At 42.6% G+C, this 9,947-nt stretch overlaps 1 protein-coding gene across 1 annotated transcript; it reads left to right on the forward strand.

Annotated features, from left to right (window-relative positions):
* The first annotated feature begins 769 nt into the window (after positions 1 to 769).
* Positions 770 to 7,585, forward strand: tent5c (terminal nucleotidyltransferase 5C). Its single transcript, XM_021579371.2, has 2 exons — positions 770 to 927; positions 1,749 to 7,585. Exon 2 carries the CDS (start codon positions 1,771 to 1,773, stop codon positions 2,950 to 2,952), a length of 1,182 nt encoding a protein of 393 aa, XP_021435046.1. The 5' UTR covers positions 770 to 927; positions 1,749 to 1,770; the 3' UTR covers positions 2,953 to 7,585.
* The last annotated feature ends 2,362 nt before the right edge of the window (positions 7,586 to 9,947 follow it).

Raw genomic sequence — 9,947 nt, forward strand, 5'->3', positions numbered from 1 at the left:
CAATCAATTGAATTTACCCCAGGTGGACTCCAATCAAGTTGTAGAAACATCTCAAGGATGATCAATGTAAACAGGATGCACCTGAGCTCAATTTCGAGTCTCATAGCAAAGGTTCTGAATACTTATGTAAATAAGGTATTTCTAAAAACCTGTTTTCGCTTTGTCATTATGGGGTATTGTGTGTAGATTGATGGGGAAAACAATTTATTTAATCCATTTTAGTATAAGGCTATACATTTTCAAATAGATTACCAACGAAACAAGGTTTGAGAGTTTTCACTAATTGCAAATCCATGCACTGCTAATAATTTCCGTAAAACATAACAGTTCAAAAAGGAAGAACTGAGTTGTGTTTAGGAGATTAGATTGCAGCAAAAGTATCACATCTCTGTCAAATGTGTTAAATGTGTCAAATTTGTTTGTCAACCAGGAAGCCAAATCATCCAACGACAGCATTCGAATGAAGGCAGCAGACGCTTCTGGTAACCTGGCAACACAAAAACCTCTCTAGCCAATCAAGGGCTTCGCTCAGCGCATTAATATAATGAAATAGAAAGACTAGCTATCTAGTTGTTAGAAAATGCCAAGTCTGTCAATGCTACGTAATTATTAAGGAGTTCGATTAAAGGTAAATATTTTGTATTCACATTTTAATTGACTCATCTGAATCTCGTTAGATTTTTGTGAATAGGGAACGTGTTTTAAAGTGCTGGGCTGGGGATGGTGTAGTACGACGTGGAGGGCTGTTCAGCCAGTTGCTCTTCGGCATATAAGAAGAAGGCGTTTCTTTTAGTAGATGCGCACTTACAGGCACTGACATTTTAGTGTAAGACTCACGACTGGATTTATGGAAGTGTCTGCACGTTTCCTCCGCTAACATTTTCTAATTGTGTAATTTGAATGCCTTGAGAGGATACCTTCATAACCGTATGTATAATTTTCATATATCAGCTCATTCTGTGTGTACTTCTGACTATAACCATTTTCATCTAGGTAGTTGATGCGATTTACCAAACGTTTTGATTTGCCTGTTTGTGAGATGTAAACTTTAGTTAGTCTCGCCAGCAGTTCACTTCTTACCTGTTTTTTAAAAAAAAATGGTTTAGGAATCAATTTTACACGCTGTATTTTTCTATCTTGTGTAACCCTTTCGCGTCGTTTGCTGTGGCCATCTAACGAATTGGTGAAGTGCATTTTAGAAATAGTTACTGTACTTGCACGAACTTGTTCTGTCGGCTTCCACATTCAACCCGTTTCACGGGCGCGTGCTGTAAAATGTGGAATTAGCCAGTCAGTCAAATTATTGTAAAGTTAGCTAGGCCGATTTATTCATGCCTGTGTTATTTCCCCAAATGTAAATATTTCGCACATGTATTCCTAAAAATAATCTTCCCCCTTGAAATGAAATGTTAAGTTGTTCGGTAGCTAGTTAAAATCTTAACATTTAAAAAAAATATTGTTTGATTAGGAAAATATAAAATAATTTAGAGCACGATGTTTGTGACCTCCAAATGATTGCTCTCTAGCACCTTTGTTTTACTCTGCTGCTTAGTTCTCGATTGAAAACATTCTCACTCTGTTCTAGAAGTTCAGGAGGCATCATAGTAGCTAGTGATCAAAGGCTGGAATTCTAGTGCATTCTGTTTTTGGCATCTCCTCACAGACATGCCATGCATGTTCTGTGGCGTCAAACGACTGTTGTTTTTGGTACTGATAAACTAATATAATGTTTTGTTGTTCTGTCCTAGTTAATTTAAAGACAATTAGAAGATGGCTAACAAGGCAGAGTCCACAATGAGCACTACCACTAGTGAGAGTGTGTCCCACAGTGTGCTGAGCTGGGACCAGGTGGGCCGTCTCAATGAGGTCCTGACAGCAGTGGTGCCGGTCCACGGCCGAGGGAACTTCCCAACCCTGGAGGTGCGGCTGAAAGACATTGTTCAGATGGTGCGCACCCGTCTTGAGCTAAGGGGAATTAAAGTGAAAGACGTTCGTCTGAACGGCTCTACAGCCAGCCATGTGCTGGTGCAGGACATTGGCTGGAGCTACAAGGACCTGGACATCATCTTCAGGGTGGACCTGCCCCTGGAGTCAGGGTTCCAGCTGGTCAAAGATGTGGTGCTGGGCACTCTGCTGGACTTCCTCCCTGAGGGGGTGAACAAGGAGAAGATCACCCCCATGACCCTAAAGGAGGTCTATGTTCAGAAGCTGGTCAAGGTTTATACAGAGCAGGACCGCTGGAGCCTCATCTCCCTCTCCAACAACAACGGGCGCAACGTGGAGCTGAAGTTTGTGGACTCTATCCGCCGGCAGTTTGAGTTCAGCGTGGATTCATTCCAGATCGTGTTGGACTCGCTGCTCTCTTTTTACGACTTCTCGCCGGAGAACCCTATGTCTAGCCACTTCCACCCCACCGTGGTGGGTGAGAGCGTGTACGGGGACTTTGGTGCGTCTCTGGACCACCTCATGAACAAACTGATCGCCACCAAGCGGCCGGAGGAGATCCGTGGCGGCGGCCTTCTCAAGTACTGCAACCTACTGGTGAGAGACTTCCGGCCCACCTCGGAGGAGGAGTTCAAGGGCCTGGAGCGTTATATGTGCTCCCGCTTCTTCATCGACTTCCCCGACATTGGTGAGCAGCAACGGAAGCTGGAAGCCTACCTGCAGAGTCACTTTGTGGGTGAGGAGAAGAGCAAGTATGACTACCTCATGATCCTGCGGCGCGTGGTCAACGAGAGCACGGTGTGCCTCATGGGCCACGAGAGGCGGCAGACCCTTAACCTAATCTCGCTGACAGCCTTCAGGGTGCTGGCTGAGCAGAACGCCATCCCAGACGCATCCAGTGTCACCTGCTACTACCAGCCGGCTCCCTACGTCCGAGACCACAACTTCAGCAACTACTACGTTGCCTCGTGTAACCAGAATATTCCAACATGGCTGCCATGTAACTGAGAGACCCATATAACATGAAGACTGCTGCTTTGAGAAAGGGGGAAAAAAAGAGAAGAAAAAAAAGTCAGATGTGCCAAAAAAAATAGAAATGAGAAATTTCGCTCTGTAGTCATAAAGGATATATTTAAATGGCCAAGTGTTTAGTTTTTATTTTGGTCTCCCTTCTCCTTCCTTATCTACAGAGGTGTCAAGATCATTGGATCAAAAGTGATATTTTTTAAGTGTTATTTTGATTAGATTTTTTTGCCTTTTCTCAGATTGTAATGTTTGTTTGTTTCCCCTAATGAGAAAATTGGCTTCAAATTAACTTCCTGATTCAAGAATGAGTTCTACTTGGTGCCCACATGTTAAGTGTATTTGGTCCATCTTCAAAGAAAGGGAAACAAATATTTAGAAGTTTATTTGGGTTTTGCTCCTGTGTGTATTGAAGAAGAAAAAAAAAAAGTATAAAAAAATAATGGTTAACTAAAGCGATGTGAAGCACAAAGTGTAAAAGGTAATCCTGAGATGACATCAATGTTTAGTTCACTGATGAGCAGTATGGGTTTGCTCATCAGTGTTTTGAGGAATTTTCTACTAGTGAGATGACTGTCCCCATCTCATTTAGAAGGCATCCAATCTAAACGGGAGGCAGAGGAGAGGCTCATTTCGTTTTTAAAGCAAAGGTGTAAAAAAGGAAAGGTAATCTGACCCAATATCACTAGCACAGTGCTGCCAGAGTGCCTGTGCTGTGTAGACTTTGTAGAGAAAAATGTGTATTTTATTTTCTGCTGTGACTAGCCTCCTTCCTAAATCTGTTCAGCCAATACTATGTATAGACAATAGTTCATACTATATAGGGTGCATCTCAATAGTGTTAAGAGGCTTCCTCTCCCTAGTATCCTCTCCTCCATGCAACAGGTCAAGTAGAAATGTAGACTGCCTATCCAAACCTTTCACCTGTTTGTGGTAATGCTTGAAAGGAGCCTAGCAAAGGAAGCCATGAACGAGTATTGAGAAGCACACCATACAGTGTAATTCTTTGGGCCTTTTTGCTCACCGATCATGGCTAATGTATGTTGTGGGGAGTTGCTATTCTTTTCTTTTAAACCTCTTCCAAAACATTGGTGCAGCAGTGACCACTCAGATTTCAGAGTTTACGGTCCATGTGGTGGGGTCTACTGTAAGCTCATTTGGAGAACAGGACAGGGCCTTCACCTCCCTCTTTCTGGAGTATAGTCTGAAAGTCAGGGAGAGACTGTCCTTTCCCTTAAAAGGAGCCCCACTTGGCGGGGCCCTGGAACCCCTTGCAGGCCTTCCTTTGCAGGCAGTGGCCTGAAATGGGATCCCAGTCTGGTGCAGGCCAGCCAATCGCTGTAACGGCAGCCAATAATTAAAGTGGGGAGGGAGTGTAAGGTAGAGAATGGCGAGGTTGTGCCAGTGTGTGACGGCAACCTTATGCGTGGGGGCTGACTCACTTCCCTCTCCACCACCCCCTAAGGGTTTGCAGGGGGCAGGTGTGAACCCTTTTCTGGTCATGGGAGGATAGGGGAGCACTGCTGCCTGCCTGGCACATTCAACAAAATGTAAGTGTCTGGAATTCCGTTCCCATTTTGGACCTCACGCATCTTGATTTACATGGCAGAAGTTGTACTCTGCTCTATGACAGGCATCCGAGTACCCCCTCCCACCCTAATTAAACTTTAAAACCCATTTAGAAATTGCACCCCCATCATCTCCTTTTCTACTGACCTGACAATTTTAATTTCCAGTCTAGTGAGCCAACTGTTCGCCTTTAAGTATTTCTGTCCAACCAAACCCAGGGACTTATTTTTGGACCTTGAAGGCAACACGGCTTTCACTGATGGATGAGCAGCAGTGACTCAACCGTTTGCCCTCCTGCCCCCCCCCCCCCCTCCCCCGGGTTGGCTCCCCAACACAGAAATGCTAAATTGCTCTTGAACTCCTTGTGTAAGTGCCAGCAGCCTGCTCCCTGTCCCTCTACTCTGCTTACACTCCCTAGGTGCCAGCTGCTGCTCTATCAACTTGTGCAAACTAACATGCACATCCAGATAAGAGCTAGGATGTGGTTATCTGCCCCGTTCACAGGCCTGGGGGGGGGGGGGGTCGGCATGGTCTCTGGAGCGGGTCACACCCATGGGTCGGGGCACGTTGAGCTGGCTCAGCAGCCCAAACTAAACGTGGACACTGCTTTTAGTCCAAGGGCCACCCACTAATAAAGGCTTCAGAAAAGGCATTATGTGACCCAGGAAACAAAACTGCAAAGTTTCAACATCATTATGTAGACAATTATATGAACACATTCATTAAATATTATAAATCAATGGTACAATTTCAATCAGGTCATTATGGTTCATTTCCCCTAGCAACGGAGGTTGCCATGTTAGTAGTAACACTTTGTTGTCCATGCTTGCAGAAACCAATGTACGGACCTGAGGAATCACGAAATAATACGAGATAAGAAACTGTTCCAAGGTGTTTAAATTGCTTTATGTAGCTGTTGGAACCTTGAATGTTTTGAGAGCTGTGTTGGCTAGCAAATGTGCTGTCTTTAGTTTGGCAAGTAGCAATGATGGCCCTTGTAGGCTGTACGTCTTACATTAACTGAGAACGACTGTACGTGGTTAAAACACATTGAATCGTTTCGGGGTTCATCTGATTCAGTGTTGCTTGAGCCTATGCAAGGACAAACACTGATCTCATGAATAGTTCTGTGTGCAACAACAGTAACCAATGTCCTTTTTTTTCTTTTTTTTTTTTTTTTACATATTTTTTTAAATAACAAATGAATGCAATTTTTGAACCGGTGTTCATATTCATAACATTATCTACGTAATATTTTTTTTAAATTTCACCTTGTGTGCTGGGTCACAGAACAGCAATTTATTTTGTGGGTGGCAATGGGACAATTTTAACCTGGCTTAGCTTTAGCTTAGCCACCATGTGGGCACATTCGGTGTGGACCAAAGTCTGAACCAGCAACTAAGCACTTAAGTGCCTTTACATTTGGTGGGATATTTTATTTTTTTGTGGGTGGGAGAAGAGAGAATTAGTTAAGAATAGTTGCTACTAGTTACCATGAAATTGTCACTTGCGTTTGGTTGAATTCTATTTTTTGTTTATGGGTTGAGACACTGCCATTGAATTATGTATGTAGACTTTTTTTGGGTGTCATGTGAAGTGTTTTTCTTCTTAAGCCCAACCCCAAACCATACTTTGAAACTTAGCTGTCTAGTCATTCCAGTAATTATTTGTCATGCTCTGTCTGCATTTCTTTTTTTTGCCCCCACCTCCCTCCCCTTCAATTTATCAAAACCAAAGCAACACCTGCAGCTAGTGCAATGACAAGCCATACATAATAACTGTCTGGCGTCAAATGACTTGTACACCCCACTCAATGGAAGCACTTTAGAGGCCTTGTCTTACTCCATACCCAGCTAGCGGAGAGTGTACATGTACATAAGCTATGGAGGAGACTGTATGTTGGAGGGGAGCTGGTTCTCAGGGAGGTTAAATGTGTTGAAGGGCTGTTTCAGACTTTTGAAGGCTGGGGTGTGAACTTTTTGAACCTTGGAACGTTTTTGTTTGTGAATTGTGCTCCCATCTTGGCCACCAGATTCCTATACTTGGTATTTGTCTCCCTCTCTGGTGTATATTAGAGAAGACTTCTCATCTGTCTCCGCGCTGAGACCATTTTTAATTTGTGAAAGCTTGTTGCGTTTGGAGCCGATGGTCTTAACCTTGGTTCTGATGAGTCACTTTTTCCCCACAGCATTACTTCATAATTCAGGTGAATTATTCAGGTGGAGAGGAGCTGTCAGTCATTCCCACAAATGTTTACCACCATGCAAAGTGATGACTCAATTGAGCTTTGAGCCAGAACCAGCAGCTCAGTAGCTCTCCAGAACCAGGGTTGTAGACCCACTGATATTGAATTCGTGTAAGTTCTGTGTCTGTGTCCCTTACCCTGCCTGAATGTGTTATGGTTATTGTGGTCTCTGTCTTTATCCTAACTGGGAATGTGTGCCTATTTATCAATTGTAAACAGAGATGAGTGTTATGTATGCTCCCCTAGATAAGAATGGGTGTGACCAGGCTTGGCTATATGATATATCGCTGCCCATATTTGGGGTCGTATGTTTCATGGATGGTGCAAGTGATGTTTGTCCTAATTTTTTGCCCCTCTTGTCTGCTGTAATTCCATGTGATTTTGCATTATGGTCCCCTCCATTGTCTGGATTTCGGGGGGGGGGGGGGGGGGGGGGGGGTTGTTTGTGATTTCTCAAAGAGCAAGTCTTATCTTTTTGGAAAGTGACGATCCCTTTTTGAAGTTCTTTGCTATTTTTGCATTAAGAGTTGTGGAATTTTACAGCAGATGTTTTTTTTGTGTGTGTGTACGAGGATGACTGTGTGGATGTGAGTTAAAGATATGAAATTCTTGCACATTTTACTTTTTGAAATGGTTTAATGGCAAAGAGCTGTCAGCTTTCTGATTATGACGTTGATGATCTCATACTATTTCATTTCAGCACTTTTACCTTTTAGTTTTCCTTTTGGATAGAAATGTACATCAGGAAAATGTGTTTTGAAGAGGGAAAAACAACATTTAAATAAAGTATTGAATCCCAAATGATGTCAGAGTAATGGTGTTGCTATTCTGTTCATTCTTACCATTTTTAAATGTGTTTTGTTTAGGTTTTAAAATGTTTGGTTGCACTTTGAGGTGTGTCAGTGGGTACATTGTGTGCATGTTCTTTTTTTTTTTTTACCTTAGTGAGCACTAGTACAATAGTTAAGCTAATTTGTTCCTCAACTTAATGTGTAGTAAATCTGTCAACTTTTTTATTATTATTATTAGACTAAAGCAACTTGGTCAATAACCTCGAGCCTCTGTTTTTCTCATCATAAGGAAATGGTTACGAACACTCAGTTCAGCAATTACAGGCGTAGGAATAAGACCTAACTCATTTTGATGCGGTCTGTTCCATGTAATGGTTTTCTAATGGGCGGGACATTGTTTTCCCAACATGCTGCATTGGACCACTTGGAAGCATCAGGGCCTACCTAGGGTCCAATGGCTAACTATCCATCAGTATTCACTTCACTATTCTCTCTGAGAGCAGGTCAGCCAACAATCTGGATTCTGGTGAGATTTTGGTACTCTAGTGCTTTCATACCTTGAAGTGTGAACCTGATCAATCACACACCTTTTTTTGGGGGGGGGGGGGTTAAAGAACTGGGTAAAAACTATCCATCCATACGTAATGCTGAACCTCATGCGTAGATACTGAATCACACCCTGCTGCCATTAATAAAAAGGTGACTTATCTGCTGGGAATTACTCATGGTGTAACTTAAGTGATGCAGCTGTGTCCCCCGCACAATCTCTTAACCACTTTTTCCACCTCCGTCAATGCGCAGTCATTGCCGTTAACCCAAGGCACTCGCACTGTCTTTCTGTATAATTTAAACTCTTCCTCTGACTTTATTGAATTGATCGCATAACCGTCTCCCGTAAGTCATTCAAGTATAGGTTGAAAATGAAAGGAGACCGGGAATCTGGCATTCTGGCTCCTAGACTTTTGCAGATTCAGTGCCTCTTTTTAATTCCCTGCGGACACTTTTTAAAAATTTTTTTTATAAAGATGCTTTTAATGTACAATCTTAATTAATAATTTTCTCCCACCTGTCTTTGCTTCTTTATTTTACAATGTGATGCGCTTTGTTACTTGTATTGAAAGCTCTATGCAAAATGTTATTCAGACTCCATATGCTGATGGCACTGTGACATCCCGGCCGTGCGATCTGAGCAGTACCGAACAGACTTAGCCACTAAAGCCAAGTGGGGGACTGATTTAAATCTGTAAAATCTTTAAATAGCCTCTACTGTCACTAAATTCCAAAGCACACTTCTGTCAGACGTGGCCCTTTCTGGGTGTAGATCGTGGCTTCTCACTCTCTCCTACACCCAGGTTCTGTTATCTCGGGTTGTAAATTCCTGGTGGAGGCTCTCCCCCTTTTAATGCAGCGAGAGAGACCACAGTGAACAAGGGATTTCACTTGGCTCCTAAATCCCCAAAATTGGAGTTTTAAACTATGTCCACCTTTTGAGAGTATAGAAAAGGTCCATGGACACTTAAGGGACAGTTATGTTGAGTGTGTTTCATTTTGTGACCTCACGAAGGACAGGAAACACACAACTATATCTCAATCTGTACAATTCTCAATTATGGGGTTTGCATCTAATTCTTGTATGAAATTAATGAGTAAAGATAAATATTTGTTCAATTATGTAACGTGATGTTAACCTTTAATTTTGAGAGAATTATATTCCCTGTAAAGTTTAAATAGTCAGCGACCACGCCCCCATGAGTACAGACATGATCTGGCGTCATAGAACCGCCTTTTCTATTGTTACGAATTAAAACCCCTCCTGAGGTAATCCTCTTCAGACCACGCATACCTCAGTGTAAGCTGAGGTGGCACAGATTTCAGTACCAGTGCTGTGATTGCGAATAGTTGAGTACCAAAACTATACCACGTGGAGCATTGGCTACACGGCTGGAAATTATTAAACTCTGAGACTATCAATCCCTACAGAATATGAGCAAATCTTAGATACAAAGTACTAGTCTGCAGCTAGAAATGACGTAAACCGAGGACTAGAATACAGACAACTGCCGAAACACCTATTTTATGAGAACATTTCTGAATGGTACTCTGAAGTATCCATTCTAACCACTTTGATCTTCAGGGAAACAGAAAGAGACTCGAACTGACTCTCCAGCAGACGGACCGACAATTCCAACAGAAAATACAATATATGGGCGTAAATATATTGATTGCAATTATTCCCGATTGAGTGAGCGTTCATGTGCAAAGGATTAGCATTTCAATGAATATAATTATCCACTGTGTAGTAAAGCCATTTTGTCTTTCCCGCTTCTTTCTCAGTCCACACCCCCTTCCCTTTGTCCACCAAAGCCGTCATATCG

The sequence above is a fragment of the Oncorhynchus mykiss genome, chromosome 22 (genome assembly GCF_013265735.2).
Source record: "Oncorhynchus mykiss isolate Arlee chromosome 22, USDA_OmykA_1.1, whole genome shotgun sequence".
NCBI lineage: Eukaryota > Metazoa > Chordata > Actinopteri > Salmoniformes > Salmonidae > Oncorhynchus > Oncorhynchus mykiss.

What these genes read in the sequence shown, in the direction of transcription:
- tent5c (XM_021579371.2), top strand. Translation starts at nt 1,771, where the DNA reads ATGGCTAACAAGGCAGAGTCCACAATGAGCACTACCACTAGTGAGAGT.